The following is a 20,276-nucleotide window of genomic DNA, read 5'->3' as shown; positions in this document are numbered from 1 at the left end:
ATTCAAACACATTGAAAAATGAGAATAAACCATTCACTCCCTAATATAGTTGAAAAGTGTTTCAAGCACAGTAAACACTCCTTAAAGTTTTGTGAATAGGGCCCTGTGTGTGTTACGTGAGGTTTCTGACAACATTTGGTATTGTTTAAGGGCAAACAATTGATTTTACTTCTTTTCACAAAATACTTGTATGTGCAATACATATTACATAAGCAGCACAGCTACTCTTTTTAGGAACTGGGAAATGATATACCAATTCTACTCCACACTCACAGAGTTTTCCATCCCTAGCCTTGGCTATTGTGACCCAGAACCAATTTACTAACTTTAATTATGTGTTTTTTTTTGTGGAGTTACCATGATAAGATTCTAATTTATGTAATTACACAATATATAATTCTATTTTACTACTATTGGCTACTCTTGTAAAATACTATAATAACAGTATTTTTATTTAGCCTCATAAAGGTTTACCACAGTAAATTTGCATGGTAATTTAGTTTTCCTGTGCTTTTTCCATGGTTATACTCATTTAGCATTCTTATCATGCTTATTAATATGCTACACCAACTGCTTTCCAATTCTTATCTATCCTTTACCATACCTTTTCACTATTACACTTTGGTATGCTTTAAAACCTTTATAAGGGTATGTATGAATTTATATTAAAATAAAATGCTTTTCTATGGATAACATCTGCTGCAACCCCTGTGTTTGGAGCACATTGTGAGGGTGTGTGTGTGTGTGTGTGTGGGTGTGCGTGTGTGTGGGTGTGTGTGTGTGTGCGTGTGTGTGTGTGGGGGTGTGTATGTGCGTGTGTGTGCGTGTGTGGGTGTGTGTGGGTGTGTGTGTGTATGTGTGAGTGTGTGTGTGGGTGTGTGTGTGTATGTGTGAGTGTGTGTGTGGGTGTGTGTGTGCGGGTTTGTGCGTGTGTGTGTGCGTGGGTGTGTGGGTGTGTGTGAGTGTGGGGGTGTGCGTGTGTGTGTGTGTGGGGGGGGTGAGTGTGTGTGGGTCTGTGTGTGGGTGTGTGTGGGGGGGGGTGTGAGTGTGTGTGTGTGTGGGTGTGTGTGTGGGTGTGAGTGAGTGTGTGTGTGTGGGGGTGAGTGTATGTGTGTGTGTGTGTGGGGGTGAGTGTGTGTGTGTGTGTGTGTGGGGGGGTGTGAGTGTGTGTGTGTGTGGGTGTGAGTGTATGTGTGTGTGTGTGAGTGTGTGTGTGTATGTGTGGTGGTGCGTGTGTGAGTGTGTGTAAGTGTGTGTGGGGGGGGGGGGTGCGTGTGTGTGTTGCTATAAGATGGACTTTCCATTATCTTTGCACTTAAACTCCCATAACAGAAACCAGAATGAGAAGTGTCAATAGCCTATTGAATATGAAATAAACAATTACAGCCGTGCATTGTTGTATTGGCTGCCCCTCATTTTTACGAAAGATATTTCCTTTTTCCAGGGTTTAATTGAGGCCCCAGGAGAGCTTAGAGCACCGAGCTGTCAAAACAAACCTTTTTTTTTTTGCCACATTCCTTAATAATTAGATATATGATTATTCTAACAATCACCAACACAATGCCAGCTGTCTGAAGCCTAATACTACATAAACACTACCATCCCATTTTTCTTCTAGGTAACAGAACACATGGAAATCATAAACCGTTTTCTTTTTCTTGCAGATTTAGACCTTCAAATTCACATGCCAGTATCTTGTTAAAACTGAAGTAACAATTTGAACTCATTTGCCTTCCTCATGCAACTCATTCCCATTGCTGTTTTGACAGCGAATACATATTTAACACGGTACAGACATTACAATACCAACACCCTTGATGTATTTCTATTCAATTTAATGAAAACATCCTTGCTTACCTTTTTTTTTAGTATTATTTGTATTCTGGCAACAAATTCTTTGTTAGTATGTATGTATCCAGTTGAAGGACATATTATCCAAAACAAACTTAACTTCTATAATAAAACAATTTAAGTACATTTTCAACTTTCATTTTCTTTTTGTACACTGTATGTATGTATGTATGTATTATGTATGCATCAAAATGTATGTATTTAAAAACATTAATACATTAATACAGCTCCTAGATGTGTATTCGTAGAATTTACTAAGGATCCTTTTTTATTTAGCCTTGGGTCTGTAAAATTTGAAACAAACTCAAATTCGGTTCATACATGTTAATTGGGAATTTACTCATGATCCTAAATGCATACCTGCCAATTTTAGAGTAAGCAGATTAGTTCTAATACAGAAGATGCTTAAGAAGAATCCAACTGACACACTGGTTTAATAAAAGCATCACAACACCTAAAGTGTTTAGTTGTGTTAATACTGTAGGTTTAACAAAGTACATAACAGTATGAAATTCAATTACAAGTCATTATAAATTATAAATCTGTAAGATTACAAAGTGCTGTGCAGAACTATTGCTCACAGTGCTCAACGATTACAAGTACATATTGAATACATTACATATTTATACTTTTAACTAGTCCGATTGACAAGACTAATATGCCCTTTATGTTAATGTAGTAGCAAGAGTTTTCATCTTTTTTATATGCTGCATTAAAGACCAGCTCTTGCAGCTAAATAGTATACAATATATGTCATCACTCAGCATAAATATACCCATATAATTACCTTGAACAAAAATGATTAAAGATGTTTTAATAATAATTGCTCTGATAAGTCAAAACACTGTCCAATATTACAGACAATATTGGACATGCTATATATTTATTGTCTTGTCACCACATGCCCCCACTTATATAGTGTTACCACAGTACAGTATATTTGTGCAGCAATTTTGCAGTTTTACCATACATTTCCCATGGTGAAACAATGCAATTAACATAGTCAAGCATGATTTGCCATACTTTTTAATATGCTTTACCATACCTCTCTAGGGTTTTACAATAATTATGTATCCTTTGCCATGCATTCATTATGCTGTATTAGACAGTCCTACGCCTTTACTATGCTTTAAAAACAGATCCTCCAAAACTGCTCAGGTAGTTGAAACCTCTGGATCTAACTGGTATGAGACAAGGATCTGAAATTAAATAAATGGGTTTCGAGTAATCCAGTTTCAAATCATACACATTCAGGTCTTATAGCACAGTGGTTTAACACAGTTCTACAGTTCCACTGTGATTTACCATAGACCTTTTCCAATGATTGTCCTTCACCAGACTCAAACAACACGATGGTTTTCATTGTGTGCAGAATCCTGGTAGTTTCATAGTCTGCCATCATTTGAGAATTTGAGACCTGATATTTGCCTCTAGCTGATGAAAAGGCACAGTGAATCAAACATTTCCTGTGAAGTGTACAGAGATGTGTCTGAGATAATTTGATATTCTATTTAGCTTTTTCATTTAACATGATTCAAACTAAATAAAACGCTACTTTCACTGTCTAAGCGGTCATCTCATGCTCATTTTTCTTTTTTCAATACAACAGAGACACCTTGAACAAGCAGCCACATGTAAACACTGAACTGCAGTTTTACATTCCTTCCTCAGATGGTGAAGGGAGACCTTTTATATGTAAAACACACGTGTCAGACAACCATGTTAATCATGGTTATTATTGAAAATCAAAGTGAACACATTCAATTAAAAAACTGAAAACCATGTATTCTGCTAACTCTTGAAGGCCAGCTTTAAGGCTGGAGGTACAGACCTCCTTACATGGTACAAATGTATGATCTGAAACCAAAATAAATGAATAAGAAAGGGTGTGGCACTTATTTAACTTCCCACAAATCTATGTTTATAGTCTGTAGCAATAAATCTATTTTAATAAGTTTTACCTTTTTACCTAGTTTCTCATTCACCTCCTACACTGAGCTGAACTGCAAGCGTACTGCTGTAACAGTGCATTTCTCACAAATAGGGAGGCCTTCTTTCAGCAGTGGATTAAAAAAGGCTGAAGATGCACTCTGAGGTAGTGGCACTCCTGTGGTTACGACCCTGTGCAAGATGAGAAAGGATAAAGCAATTTGCCTTGAGTGATTGCGTTTGTGTGCGCAGTTCAGCTCTGCGCACCTGCTGCCTGTGGTGGTTGTTTATGTGTGCTGCTGATTTTTCAGTTGGTAAGAAAACGGCCTGTGGATGTCAACAGTCCCCTTCCAGAAGCCCTATTACATGTGCCAGGGTGACAAGAAACAGGGGCTTCTTGAATGCTCACAGTGACCACTGAAACAATTCTATATGTTATGGAACAGAAAATGCTGAGAAACACCATAAATTACAGCAGACACATGCACTTGAACTGTGTGGTGCATTTAACCTCCCTGTTTTAGCTCACTGGATCTAAAGTCCAGAGAGCCTCATGTGACACATATATGTACAAGCTTGGGCTATTGCAGTAGAATCCTTTTGTCACAGCTAAAACTATCTTGACGGATAGCTCGTTCTGATAGAGGCAGAGCCTCTCTTTCAATTGAGCTGGTAGCAAGGTGGGGGTTCACTGTACAGAGCTGTGTTTTTAAATCTGCTAGTAATACATGTAATTTGATAGATACAGCTGCAGCCCATCTAGACAGATATTCACTGCAGAAAATAAATGCAATACAACTTAAGTTAAGCACGCCCTATACTGTAAGTTTCAGACACAGGTAAAACGTGCTCCCATGCATTCCACACACTTTCTGTCATTCCTGTTCCTGTTTGTTTATCACACGTTCCCAGCAACACACAGTATACAGTAGGTTACTAACTCTGCCTCAGCGCATGAAAAAGCAGATCAGGTTCAACTACGTTGCACTTAGATTTTTAGATTTTGATATGTATAGCTTAAAAAAATATCCTCTTTGAAATGACTAGTAAGGCTAAATTTAAATGTAATGCAACACTCCCACCCTTTGCTTGTAAACATCAGCAAAGGGCCCAGTAATGTGCATAAGTTCAGTAACGTGCATGAGCTCCCATGTCGTTGCCTGTTCACAGGAAACGCACCACATTTAAAAAACAAATTATAGATAACTTGCTTGGATGCATTCCGCACAAACCTCTTCGTCATCCTCAGAAATATGTAAATAGATGCGCGTTATACTCTGAAATATCTGTACCTTAAACAGGAGATCATCATGCTTCTAATGAGTTTGAGCTCCAAGTGGGTGCACACCCAAAACATTCAAAAAACAAATGAAGGCACTACTCTTACCATTTTCACACAGTATTTCACATACCAGTTGTAGGAATAGATGCTACCATACACAGTACAAGTGTGCTACCATATCAGACACATACTTTTTCCATATCCAGTTCTGCTTGGGATTTCTCAGGCTAATATACTGGCATCTTAATAGTTTCTCAGTGATATTTTCTGTAACAGTACAAAAAAATCCACAGAAATTATATCTTATCAAGTAATGCTGCTTAGTCCCCTAATAGGGAGAGGGAGCGAGATGTTTCATGTGTAGGACAATAAAGTAATACATGGGCAATGGGCATGTAATAGTTAAATATAGAGAACATTCTGCAAAGCTCAAACTGATTGGAAACTCAAAACAAGGATTTAGTCTAATTGGACTGACCAGGCGCTAGGATTATGTTGTCGTCCTTGCGCACACATGTTTAGAAAACATTCCTCTTATCCACCTGTTCTCCTCAAACGCTCTGGTTTCTATTCTGCTCTTAGTACACTATGAGTTCCTTGATCCTTTGTTTGTGTTCAGTACGTGAGCTGGTTCACAAATGTGGTTATCTCCAGCACCTGGAGCCCTCAGGAAACCTTAGGGCAGCGCCCCTACACTGCTGCAGACATCACCCTGCAAAACAGAGCCACATATTCATTTTGTGACCTGCTTTTTACTACAAAATATATATTTTACTTAATTTTGGTGAAAAGTTTAACTCAAGGTATGAAATATTGGCCACTATTAACATAGGTTTAATGTTTAAAGTCTGCTTTTGATGGATTAAATAAAGTTTACTGTGCATTAATATTTCCTAGACTGTTAAAACACCCAGGGCCATATTTCCAAAGCATTTACTCCAGTTTTTAATTGACTCCTAGTTTTTGAAAGATGACAACTCAACAGTAATGTGCAAAACTGAGAAACGAACAAGTTGAGCGCTCCAATAACATTACAATAGGAGTTTTTCTCCTTTCACAAAACAGGAGTTAATTTAAGACTGGAGTCAATTCTTTGAAAATATGGCCCAACAGTCTTGAACAGATTCACTGATATCAAACTCTTATTTTAGTCATCAAAACATCTAATAACAATAATTTAAACGCATAGCTCCTGATGCTCCAAGCACAACACTGATCTACTAGCTCTAATCTAGGATCACAGTTAACCGCACACTGCTGTGTCTTTGACTTCACAGTTCACCACGAGTCACAACTAAGAGATTCTTCCAGTAACATGCTAACAGTAAATTGCTGGAATTCAGATGTAATCAGATCTGAACTGAACTATTCTTTCCATACTGAATTCCAATAATCTGTTCCTGACAAATTCCTTATTGAAACTGTCGGAAAACAACTTCATTCCAACCTCAATCCAATTCATTATAATACAACTTAAGAAGTGAAGTAGACAAATGAAGATTTGAACTGATAGTCTTGTCTAGTTGAATTCTATTGCCACTTTTCAAAGTGTTTACTGTTTACATAACTCCTGTTTTTTTAAAAGAAGAAAACAAACTGAGAAACACAAATAACTTGAGACTGCTTGAGAGATCTTTAAGTTGTTTGCTGCTGTTTTTCAAGAAAAAAGGAGTTGCAACATTTGACTACTGAACCTATTACATTAGAATTATATTAGGGCCATATTTGTGTAAGTAAATAAAACAGGTCAAGTAGTCAAACTTTTCAGCTAATATCTAGCTGAGTTTATCTGAGTTTTAGGTTTGTGGTGTCAGCAGCGAGACATCACTCCCTCATCAGCCCTCGTGTCCCTCCAGTCCACGGTGGTATAAACCACTCCGGGGCTGGCCTCTGCACTCAGGGCAGGGCTGGCTCTGTGGCTGGGCAGTTTGGTAACAGACTTGGAGGAGGAGCGAGTAGAGGATTGGGCCAATCTGCGTAGGGAGTTGTTTCTTGTCCCTGGGGTTGCAGTGTGCGGCTTATGTTCCATCTGATGGGTCTCCCCTGGGTTGTCTCCATCGTGGACACTGCTGCTGATGCCTGTGCTTTGAGAGCCGGGGTCTGAGGGCTGGTAGGTGACATAGTGCAGGTCATCTCCTACCATCGTGAGCACGGCCCCAACCGAGAGAGTCTCTTCTGGGATCTCCTCCTCATTTTCATTCTCTGAAAAAAAGGAAAGTTAATTTATTATTGTAAGTCCCCCATTAGTAACAACTACACTTATAAATCTGTTAAGAGTGTCATCGTGCACAAAGTATAGAAACTGGCAAGCCAACACCACAAGGTTTCTGATAATGAAGAATGCACAGAAGAATAAACTATGCAAGAGGAAGACTGTAGTAAAAGGTAAACCAGGAATATTTTGAAATAAACAGGAAACAAAGTTTTGGACACCATAGCTTTGAAAAAAAAAAACACTGTTTCCCCCAACGGGAAACAAATTTATTTTTAGTAAAACTGATTTTGATTAAAACTGTTGATTAAATCCTTTTGAAATACAAAATGTAAATCTGAAATGTCCAGAGCTTGCATTTACATATGCTTAATGTGGCTTTAGGGAGAAATGGAAAAAGACTGAAAATATGTGAGGCAAAAAAATTGGCCCTGGTCGCCAGAATTCCTGCAGAGAGTCTGCCTTGAAGTGGCTGCACCCCATTTTCCAGGCCACATCCATCAAGAAAACACACACTAAAGTCTGGGATTTACAGCTCTCAGCACCATGGCACACGTCATTGAAGAATGCTAGCAAACGATTTAGCCCTGGTTCTCTATTCTTAGATTTGCACTGTTTTAATTCCAAAAGGAAAAAGACTGTAGATGTCATAAAAATGGAAACAAACAGTTTTGGGGTCAATTAGCAATGTTTCATCTATTACTAGCAGCAGTGGTAGGTTATAAAGATATTTTGTTATAGCACTGTTATTCTAAACATGCATACATACCAATGAGCATTCATATTTGCATTACTGTGTCGTAAATGGTCCGTGATCCGTTACCAGTACATTTTCACAAGATACTCTGAAACTTGGTAGTAATTCAGATTGATGCAGCTGGATTGAAAGTTTCTAAGTGGGTCAATGGCGTTACCATAATAACTTGTGTACATTTTCACACAACAACCTGAAACTCGTAGAAAGTCAGATACAACCAAGAACCCTGAGGAAAAGCAGTTTGAGTGCAAGTTTTTACGTGCAGTATGTCAGAAAAGGGTTAACATATCAAATATTTCTAGGCCACAAGAACATGAGAAGCAGACCTTGCTTACTGTACTAATAAGCAGCAGAACAATATCAGAGGAATACAGTGCAGCTGCTTCTCAAGTCATTCATTCTGAAAATGTTGCTACAGAAAGTCTCCTGAAGAAGGTCGGACACAAAGCCAGTTCCAGATAGGATGACTGATACTGAATGCATGTGACTAAACATCACTGGTACCTGAGACACTGTGTGGAAATCTGCACATTTTTTATTTCCCAATCAACATAAAATTTGTGATTCCTGCATTCCTGGACAACAGTCAGGTTTTTTTGGTTTATTTTTGTAAAACCATTACATTATTGTCAGGGGCGTCATTTGCAGTCGTTCAATTTGACCCTATTTCGATTTTAGATTCTTGTAATTTCTTTAAAATCGTTTTTTCTTTGATCCAGTCCAACATGTTAGATATGAGAGCAGTAGAGCAGTAAAGTGCACAAACTCTCGTGCCCTCGCTTGATCCATGCTTGTGGCATGTGAGGAGATAAAGTAAAACAACACATATTTATAGCACATACTTAATACACTGTGATTACTCTGCATAACTAAAACATTAAATTAACACACCTTTTCATGCAAATTGAGAACAGGGGAAACATTTCTTAAATATTTTTTCACATGTATGTATTCTTGTGAAAGGATGGCTTGAGTGGTGCGTGTGGGGGGTGATGTCAGACCAGGAAACGAAACAACAACACAGGATGGTACGGGCAAAACGGCGCTGCTGCGCTTGTATTTAATAATAAACAAAAATAAATAAACAGTTTAAACAAAATGCACCAAAAGAAAAGGGCACATTGGCCAAAGCAAAATAACACACACACTAACAATTATTGTCAAAAATGAGTGCCGTTGTTCGCTGTAATACAGTAGCATTTGCTCTCTCTTTCTCTATAGTTACTCCTCTAACTCTCCTCCCACTCTAAGCCCGGAGTGGGTCTTTTATATTGTGGCTGGAGCCTTAATTACCTATTTAAACAATGACCTTACTAAGGCTCCAGCCACATTCCCACAGGCTTTATTGCGATGGGGATTTAACCACATCTCCGCCAGCTACACTTTATGAGACCGGCTTTTTCGCCAGTCTCGAACAACAAACAATGTTGGACAGCTTTCGTCCGTCAGCAAAAAAATACAATTTATAATAATAATAATAATAATAATAATAATAATAACAACAACAACAATACATAAATAATAAAAGGGCAGGCATCTTGCCACAATTCTTCTCAAAGAAATAAATTGTAATTTGTTCAGCTACATCTATTATAAAGTTGTGATGCCACTGAGATTTGGAGGTGAAAAATGACATTTTAAATTATCGTTCAATTATCTTATTTAGACGTTCAAACTCAAGCTAGAAATAATATGCACAACAGACTGAATCTTGCCTTTTTATTATGCGTAACGTCAACACAAATGATCATATATTGTTCTTTATTACCATAAAATTAAACGGCATTTTCGAGTTTGTTATAAACCAGTGCCATGCTTTAAAAATACTTGCATTACGACATTGGTTACTGTTGACATCGCAAAACTAACTTATGACTCAAAGGGGTACCATAAAGACAATACAGCATTCTAAATATTTTATTACAGCCAGCACAGCCATTAGCAGTAATGGTGACAGGTTTATTTAAATAACCCTTATATGTTTTTTTTACACATATCTACAAAGCTACGGCAGTGACTTCGAAGTGGTGAAAGTACAGTGAGTGCCCACCAGGACACAGAAAACTCATTGTCATTCTGTTTCTCTGAACACAGCATGGCTCCACTTCCCCATTAACTAATTATGCAAATGCTGCTATTGTTGCGTCCATTTGAGCCTTTGTGCATGGAGAACTGCTTCCCCATATACTCCTATACAGACAGGCAGGCAAGGAATAAGGAAACCAAGGCACAGTATAGTAGGAGCACAAAGGGAACACACAGCAAATTAATCAAACCGTTGCCTTTAGTTATTGTTTTTATTTTTTAACCATTTAAAAAACTATTGAGTCTTAAGGCCTCATTTACGAAAGGGCGCTAAACTTTATGGTGTGTGATAATTGCATACTGCTGTGAACATTAATGATTTCCGTATTTACTATTGCAATTTTATTCATTATCACACAAATTACTGGGCATATTATGGTGCACACTAATTTTATTGTGCCATACTATGGTAATTAGCATGATTATGTGATGTGTATGGTAATGTATGACAATGTATTTAAATGAGCATCCAGCTCAGAATAATGAGATGAGCTGTATTCACATGGTATTTCCTAAAGTGTGTTAATTTTAGTGCTCGCATTAAAGTGATCATTCATTAGTGCGTATGGGAACCAGGCTTGAACCACTGATAGCCGCGATATTGAAATCTCTTTTTCTGGCCTGAAAACTAGTGATGTGCTGTTTGATTCTTTTTACTGACTCGACTTGTTTGATTCATTCAGTTTAGTGAATCAATCCAACAGATTAGTTTGTTTGATTCACTGATTCACTAACACAAAATAAATACATCTTGCTGAATTACTTGGTTATGAAAATTTGTTTGAACGGAAAAATCTGGCAGCAAGGGCCATTCATCTGGTGGGCTGCACCGTAAAAATATATATATACAACATATACTGTATATATTTTTGTTTATTTAGCGGACGCCTTTATCCAAGGTGACTTACAGAGACTAGGGTGTGTGAACTATGCATCAGCTGCAGAGTCACTTACAACAACGTCCCACCCGAAAGACAGAGCACAAGGAGGTTAAGTGACTTGCTCAGGGTCACACAATGAGTCAGTGGCTGAGCTGGGATTTCAGCCGGGGACCTCCTGATTACAAGCCCTCTTGTTTAAACCACTAGACCACACAGCCTATACATCATAATGTACATGAAAATATCTATATAAATTGTATGTATGCCAATATACTCAAACATACTACTCAAAACACATTACCCCCACGGCACGATTCCTAGTCATCAATAAGTATACATGCATGGTTTCAATCAATTAATCAACATATTACTTAATGTATTTTATAGTACAGAAATAGGCAGATATAACTAGAAGCAGCTTTCCTAGAACACTGACAAAAAAAAAACAACTCAACATCACAAATGTAATATAATGGGAAATAGAAGAGTATTTTATTTAAATGGAAATTACAAACAGTAAGTAAATAAAAAATAAAATAAAATAAAATAATTGTCAGTGTATATAATGCTACGTCTCAATATTTAACTTATATTCCAAAATATAATGTTTTTATCAGCACTGAAAAAAAAGATACTGACAAGGTATGAAACAGTACCACTATGAAATGTACCTTTCTTCTGTCCGGACACTTGGAACTTCTTTTCTCTCACACTTGATAACAATGCTCAATGTTGTAATTCTGCAACTTTTCCACATAATGCCTGTTGATGCAGAATCCAGTGTAAGAAAATTGGTACTTCAGCATTTCTTTCTATAGTTTTTTTCCAGCACTGCTATCCAGTCCACTCTTTTGTCCAGGCATATATGGTGCACCCCGTGTTGTAATTCCAGTTAGTTTCTTCTAAGATAATTTTGAACTTTTGCTTCTTGAAGTTAAAAAAAATAGTCCTTTCCTGTGGTTGTGTTGTTCATGGCATCCACAGCACTTTTCAGAAAAACCTTTTGTTGACTTCATAGCTTCTTTCATTTCCAGTAAACTCAAAATACGTAGCTTTGTGCAGCATGTCATAGTGACGTTGTATGTTATAATCTTTCACAACTGCAAAGCAGGCATATTGCCATGCCGTCAAAATTATTCATTAATCATCTGGCTAACGATTTTGGAATCTTCTGTGTTCCTCCTCCACCTTTCGCTTCCGTGACATCTCCAACTACTTTTTTGCTACTGATTTAAAATTTTACACAAAGTAAAATAAATAGTTTAACAAGCCTTTGCTTCGCTATTCTAATCAAAATGATGTGTGCTGTGTACGTGAGGAAATGGATCCTGTGTGCTATTTGATTGGCTATTTTACTCCATGCATATGTTGAATACGCTCACAATATATGTAGCGTGCACGGTATGGTATGTAAATTAGCCAAATACAGTGCACATAAATTCATGCATTCTCTGTTGGTAAATGGGGCACTAAATTTAGATTTATCGTGAATAGGCTCACTACGTGCGCACTAACTGCAGATTTCATAAATGAGGCCCTTAAAGCTTCCTTTCTAAAGAAAACAGCTGTGCTGTGATGTACAATAAATGTATTCTTATATATGCATTTATATAGCTCTACTGTCCCACGAAGGGTCAAGTATCACAATACACCACCATACATGTCACACAGCTACTTGAAATAATGAAGAATATTTGTGATGTATTGTTGGTATGAATAAAGTTTCAGATTTTAACAGAATTGTCCAATGATTATTTTATTTTATTGTACATCAACAGCCCAAGACTTCCATTCCATGTATAACACATATATCACATTGTGACCTGTGTACAATAATATTTATTTTATTTTGAAAATTGTTCTACTATTTTACTGATAGCAGCAGCTCTTGATATTTAAAAATACAATGATTTGCCCAATCATCACCTAATCAACATTGTTACTAGTAATACACCTGCATTCCGTGACACTTTCTGCCAAGGCTGCAGTTTCTGGCCAATGGTCTGATGTGAGCTTCTGGTTACATGTTCTGTTTTTGGTTACTTCTATTTGGCTTCAAGTGTGGCTATCATGGATGGCAGCATGCGAGCTGTGTTAAGCTTTCATGTTAAGCTGGGTGGAACTGCAGTACAAGGAGATTAAGGGCCTTGCACAGGGGTCATACAGTGAAACCTGAGCCCTAAATTTAAGGCTCCCAGTCCCCCAGCCCCCTGACTTGGTTCATTGCCTTCGTCTTACACATGCTGTTGTGCACACCACTGTAAACTTGTTTACTGGAAATGGGTGGCGCAAAATAAAATGTTTTTTGAACAACATTATTGTCACATGGTGCAAAAAAAGGTGAAGAACGTACATTAGTTGCTTTCTACATATATGCTCTGCCTACAGATTTTGTTTCCAATTACCCTTCAGACAACCTGGAACAATTCATTCAAGCTGGCTGTCTGGATTTCTGAGCTGCCAGGAAAAGAAATCTGCACTCGGTCAGGCTGGAAAGGCAGTAAAATGAACATCTATTTACATACGTGATGCTCCAATAGGAAGGCTGCGTCTCCTCACTCACTTAATAGAAACAGAAACTATTTTATGTATGCTGTCAAATCCGGCTCTACTTTATTGTTTAACCAAGAGGCTAGATTAATTATACTGTAACTCGTGACTGGATAGCTGGTCCTTCTCAGGTGGCAGTGAGCAGCCCAGAGCCTGTCTATCTATATCAACAGATGCATTAAAACAGGAGTTTACAAGCTGGCGTCTACACTTTCCAATTCTGCTGGGTTTCTTAAGTGCGTCAACCCTCAGCACTTTAGTGCTGCAAATGTCAGTCCCTGCAGAGAACTTGAAACATGTGAAGAGCGTCAGTTTCCAGGTGTCAATCACTGGCTTGAGGGTCATTGTGTTTGATGACCGGGAGTGTGGTTGGGGAGTGACACTCTGATGGACCATGAGGTCTCTCACAGCCATGGAACCTGCACACTCTGCAGGCAGTGACAGCCAGCAGTGGTGGGGTAGTCTGCAGCTGCAACTAACCCCATCTCTGTCTCTCTCTTGTTGGTAAAGCGCAGGGCTGATACTGTATTCCTTAGGACTTCTGTTCTTCAAGGCTTTATTTCAAATGTGGTATTATTTGCAAACAAGATTCTTTACAAGCAACAGTTTCAAAGAACAGTATTACTCATAAGGCAAGCAGTATACATGAGGCACACAGTATGAATATAACATTGCATAATTTCATATACATGTATTTCAAAATGAAATATAAAGGTCCTTGTCTGGGTTTGTTTCAACCTGTTCCTAATAAAATAATGTACTTCTTAAAGCCCCTGTGCTAGATCAAGGATGTGCACAGAGTAATTGCTACAGATTATCTGAAGTATTAACAGCTGTTGGCAGTTGTATCAGTGGTGGTTTAAAATGTATATCAAAATCCTGGTTGAAGCAGAAACTTGTGAAAGAGGACCCCCAAAAGCAAGTCTGTCTCAAATATATAACTTTATGCCTAGTTTTTTTTTTTCTGAGTTGAACCACAATAAACAACTAGTAATTTATTTCAGAAAAGCCTTTAGTGAAATATGCAGTTGTCTCTACCTAAAAAATAGTAAAAATGGTATATATGTATTTACATAACACTTAAGTAAATTAATAAATAAGTATATACATGAAGGTGCATCAAAACACAGTGGAACTGAAGGAGTTTTTAAGTGCAGCTTTCTAAAAGACAAACATAAAAGCAGAATTTTACAGTATCAGCAGCTACACTGAATTCTAAGTGTTCTTAATCCTTTTTATGACAATTATAGGGGTGGGTGAGGTAAGGAGGCCATTCGGCCCAGATAGCTTGTCCGGTTCCTAGTAGCTGATTGATCTCAGATCTTTGTCAAGTTGGGTCTTAAAAGATCCAAGTGATTCTGCCTCATGCCTACAGTAGGTAGCCCATTCCTCACCACACTATGTGAATAAGTGTCTCCTTCCCTCTATTCTAAGTATATCTCCACTTAATTTCAAACTCTGTCCCCTGGAAATGAAGTGGAGACAGGACAGAGGGCTAAAAGATTGCTGGCTTATCTGGACTCCAAATGATATGGATCATTCCTTTCACAGACATTCCAAAACCCTCTGCTAACACGAGACTGTCTGCAAGAGCTCCCTTCTTGCAAATTCAGCTCATAAAATGTTTCTGGTTGCTTGCCTGCCAACCAGTCAGAACATACACCAGCTAAGTGCCCAATAATTTGAGGGCTGATAAGACTGGAGGGGGAGGGGGTTGGGTAACTCCTCCTTTCCAAGCTCACAGTAATGCCTACACGTTCAAACTTCTGTTGCAATCACGCATTCCCAGCAGTTTATGAATGCTGCCTTTTACCCTTACATTAAGTAATGAGGAGTGATCTTTCAGCCAAAGGCTAGAATAACAGATCTGCCATGTGCATTGCTGAAATAGTTCTCCACTCTCATAAGAAATTAGTGGGCACTCTACACCTGTTTCATAGGCTAAGTATCTGGCAGCAAAAGCCCCAGCTCCACTTGAGAACACAGCTTCTACATCTGTTTGGCATGTTGTGCTTTTCAATCATCTGACTGTACTTGTGCCACAAGCTTCCCGAAGTCACAATGAGATCACTGTGTTCTGGGGTGGCAGTCTGTCAATCTGGCTGTATGTTTTCCAGAGGAGAAAGCAAACAAAAGTGGAATGTAAATTCACAACACCACCACCATTTATTTTAAGTCTGCAAAGGATAGGCAACTAATGGGACAGCAAATAAATATTATCTGTGGGCCTGTTTCCAGAGGTAAAGGGTGGGGATGGGAGGAGGAACCTAGAGCAGCTGACTACAGAAGTGTTTCCATGAGACAGTTCTTGTAGTTGCCTAACATAGATATCTACTTGAATGACATACTGACTCAAATACCACTTTTGTGTTATAAAAGTCCCCTCAATTGTAAGAATCTCACATATTTGATATGAGCTTTAGCTTCTTAAGCTAGCATACTATCTTGCCGTGGACATAGGCTAAATTGAGGCTTGGATTCATCTCCTTCAGCTAACATTGTAAATTGATTGCCCATGGTGTAATAGAAGTGATGGACATGGGGCAATATCTCTGAGCCTCAAGGCAATTTACTAGTGCATCTATGCATATGCAGTGTAAAATGTTCTTTTAAAACATAATCATATAAACTGATATCAGATGGCATAATGTACCTGGATGTGTCACTGATGTACCATATTTCAGGAGGCTTAGCTTACACTGCACTGTTACAGTGTGTGTAATTCACAATTGAAAATTAAACACAATATATACTGATAACCCTGACTTGCTTCAGGCACTGGAAATGCTTCACTCTTAAAGCTGTTCTTTTCCCCCGAGATGCTCTTCATGCACAAAGCAGATTTGTATGTCCCACCTGTGTAACACGCCAGCAGCGACTATTTGTTTAAATCATGCATGTCTCATACAATTACTGCACAGGCTGTAAAATACATGTGAAACAGATGACCTTGCTAAAATGATATTTGAGCAAGAATCAGTCCAAACCTCAATAACTCAGCTTGACTTAACAGACTCACATTTGAAGCACTAATGAACCACGGTTCAGTGACAGACAGGATCCACAGTGCTGCGCACCCAACCTTCTGCACTCATTGAAAACTGATTTCATATTCTTTACCCTCTCAGCGACATCATCTTGTACACTGGCCTTCATGCCACACACCTCGGGATAGCTGGGGACAGCCCTGGGCAGATGCTGGATACCCATGCAGCAACACCAGGAAGCACAGCCAGTACAGCATACCTTACAGATTCTGCAAACAGCTGTAATCATCCCTTATATAAGGACACCACAGTAAAAGCAAAGCAAAGTGTAATGAAGAATAGTAAAAGCATTGTAAAGCACAGAAAGGCATAATAATAATAAAAAAAACATGGCAAATCAAGGGAAACTATGGTAAATGATTAGTATAACCATGGGAAAAGCACAGGAAAACTGAAAAATGACTCTGTAAATTTCCTGTGTTAAAACTTTTATAAGGGATATTACATTGACACCCACAGCAGGACCTACGGTACAAAAGTATCAACCACACTTCTGTGGACCTTGTTAGGCAACACATTGCCATATTTTTTCTAAGAAACTTTTACGAGCTTGGGCAAGCTTAATTTTGTTTGTTACTTATTTGTTAAATGTACTTCATTTTCTTGAACTACTTATTAAAAAATTAATATGATATCAGTGTGTTACATTTTTTCACACAGATACTCTAAAACATTTCTCATGTTTGGTCACAATGTTCCCTAAATTCTTTGCATCAATCTACTATTTTTATTTATTTTAATAAAAAAAACAAAGCTATTGTACAATTGTAACCATCTGCTGCCTACTTGAGTTTAGAAATAGAAGAAAAGACCTGGGGCCCGACCTGGGGCAAGCCTCTAACATTAGGACAAAATGCAGAGTATGATGAACATTTTTTGAGCAAAGGGGTGCAAACTGCCTTTGCCCTGTAATACAATTTTGGTGACATGCTTTGCCCCGTCTTTTTCTGTCAGCTTTTGTGCCAGTACGGCATAACTTTCAGAATGGGGCCTAATTTTCATGTTTTTCGATGACGGTGCAGAGGGGCCAACTGCATCTCAAACGAACCACGGATCTACAGTACTGTGCAAAAGTTTTAGGCAGGTCTGAAAAAATGCTGTAAAGTAAGAATGCTTTCAAAAATAGACATGTTAATAGTTTATATTTATCAATTAACAAAATGCAAAGTGAGTGAACAGAAGAAAAATCTACATCAAATCAATATTTGGTGTGACCACCCTTTGCCTTCAAAACACCATCAATTCTTCTAGGTACACTTGCACACAGTTTTTGAAGGAACTCGGCAGGTAGGTTGGCCCAAACATCTTGAAGAACTAACCACAGTTCTTCTGTGGATTTAGGCAGCCTCAGTTGCTTCTCTCTCTTCATGTAATCCCAGACAGACTCGATGATGTTGAGATCAGGGCTCTGTGGGGGCCATACCATCACTTCCAGGACTCCTTGTTCTTCTTTACGCTGAAGATAGTTCTTAATGACTTTCGCTGTATGTTTGGGGTCGTTGTCATGCTGCAGAATAAATTTGGGGCCAATCAGATGCCTCCATGATGGTATTGCATGATGGATAAGTATCTGCCTGTACTTCTCAGCATTGAGGAGACCATTAATTCTGACCAAATCCCCAACTCCATTTGCAGAAATGCAGCCCCAAACTTGCAAGGAACCTCCACCATGCTTCACTCATTCGTGTACCGCTCTCCAGCCCTTCGGCGAACAAACTGCCTTCTGCTACAGCCAAATATTTCAAATTTTGACTCATCAGTCCAGAGCACCTGCTGCCATTTTTCTGCACCCCAGTTCCTGTGTTTTCGTGCATAGTTGAGTCGCTTGGCCTTGTTTCCACGTCAGAGGTATGGCTTTTTGGTCTTCTGACCAGACTTCTCCGGACAGTAGATGGGTGTACCAGGCTCCCACTGTTTTCTGCCAATTCTGAGCTGATGGCACTGCTGGACATCTTCCGATTGCGAAGGGAAGTAAGCATGATGTGTCTTTCATCTGCTGCAGTAAGTTTCCTTGGCCGACCACTGCGTCTACGGTCCTCAACGTTGCCCGTTTCTTTGTGCTTCTTCAAAAGAGCTTGGACAGCACACCTGGAAACCCCTGTCTGCCTTGAAATTTCTGCCTGGGAGAGACCTTGCTGATGCAGTATAACTACCTTGTGTCTTGTTGCTGTGCTCAGTCTTGCCATGGTGTATGCCTTTTGACAGTAAACTGTCTTCAGCAACCTCACCTTGTTAGCTGAATTTGGCTGTTCCTCACCCAGTTTTATTCCTCCTACACAGCTGTTTCTGTTTCAGTTAATGATTGTGTTTCAACCTACATCTTAAATTGATGATCATTAGCACCTGTTTGGTATAATTGTTTAATCATACACCTGACTATATGCCTACAAAATCCCTGACTTTGTGCAAGTGTACCTAGAAGAATTGATGCTGTTTTGAAGGCAAAGGGTGGTCACACTAAATATGGATTTGATTTAGATTTTTCTTCTATTCACTCACTTTGCATTTAGTTAATTGATAAATATAATCTATTAACATGTCTATTTTTGAAAGCATTCTTACTTTACAGCATTTTTTCACACCTGCCTAAAACTTTTGCACAGTACTGTATATATGCATACTGTCTACAGGTAACCAGAGTCAGATAGGTAAGTGATCCTGCTTCAAGTAATTAACATTAGCTGTATTTAAGTAACATTATAAAGGTGGTGTTGTTTTAATTAGGTGCTTTACTGTTTGTGATTAGTACCAGGTGAGTGTGGTTAAATTGAATAGAGGTTGATTTGCAATTTGAGTCCAGCGAGGAGAGACCTGCGAGGAAAGGCTGTTGGAGAAATTCCAAACCTAGCAGTGCTGTGGAAGATGCCAACTACTAGACAGGTCTGTACCCTCCCCCCACCGCTCCTGCCCTCGCTACTACTGTCTCACTTGTCCTGCTATGACTGTCTCTCACATCTCTGTTATTCTGTCCTCTCATTCCCGTCCTCTGTCCTCTCTCCGCCGCTGCTCCCATAACCCCTCTAAGCTCATCCCTCTGCATTCCCCCCCCTCCCACTCTCTCCACCCCTCCCACTCTCTCTGGTGCCCTCTGTAACTGTCACTCCTCTGCTAACAAACCTGATTTCATCTCTGCCTTTGCCTCCCACCTCTCTCTCTCGATTGCCATGCTCTCACTGAAACCTGGCTCTCTCCTGATGACACTGGAGATAACTCCTGCTGCCCTGTCCTCTCTCTACATTCTGTCCCATACTCCGCATCTCACATTCTCCTCCCTCACCACCTGCCTCGACTCGCTCTGTCCCCTCTCCTTCCCAACCTTGGCTCTCCTCTGTGCTCCGCTCTCAAGAACCAAACTGCGCTCTGCTGAAAAGAAATGGAAAAGAACCAGACTCCCTGCTGCCCTAGACCTCTACCGCTCCCTCCTCTCCTCCTTCTCCTCTACTCTCTCCTCTGCTAAACGCTCCTATTTCCAATCTATTATCCAATCCTCCACTAACAACCCCCGGAAACTATTCTCTACCTTCTCCTCCCTCCCCAACCCTCCCCCCCCCCCCACCTCCGCTATCTCCTCTGATGACTTTGCCTGTTTCTTCTCCTCTAAAATCTGATATCGGCATACTCTAACACTTCTCCCTCTCCCCCACCCCCTCCCGCTCCAACCCCAACACCCTCTGTCTCCCCT

The 20,276-nt window shown here is 39.2% G+C and overlaps 1 protein-coding gene across 2 annotated transcripts in view; it reads right to left on the bottom strand.

Annotated features, from left to right (window-relative positions):
- Positions 1-2,266: 2,266 nt before the first annotated feature.
- LOC117407157 (proto-oncogene tyrosine-protein kinase ROS-like) overlaps positions 2,267-20,276 on the bottom strand; it is a 124,411-nt gene continuing 106,401 nt past the window's right edge. For both annotated transcript variants that reach the window (XM_034922726.2, XM_034922727.2), the window contains exon 44: positions 2,267-7,264. In XM_034922726.2, coding sequence (XP_034778617.2) covers positions 6,873-7,264 — 392 coding nt within the window. In that variant the 3' untranslated portion in view covers positions 2,267-6,872. The remainder of the gene's footprint in view (positions 7,265-20,276) is intronic.

Source organism: Acipenser ruthenus, chromosome 8 (assembly GCF_902713425.1).
Source record: "Acipenser ruthenus chromosome 8, fAciRut3.2 maternal haplotype, whole genome shotgun sequence".
NCBI lineage: Eukaryota > Metazoa > Chordata > Actinopteri > Acipenseriformes > Acipenseridae > Acipenser > Acipenser ruthenus.
This window is presented reverse-complemented; position numbering and strand designations above follow the sequence as displayed.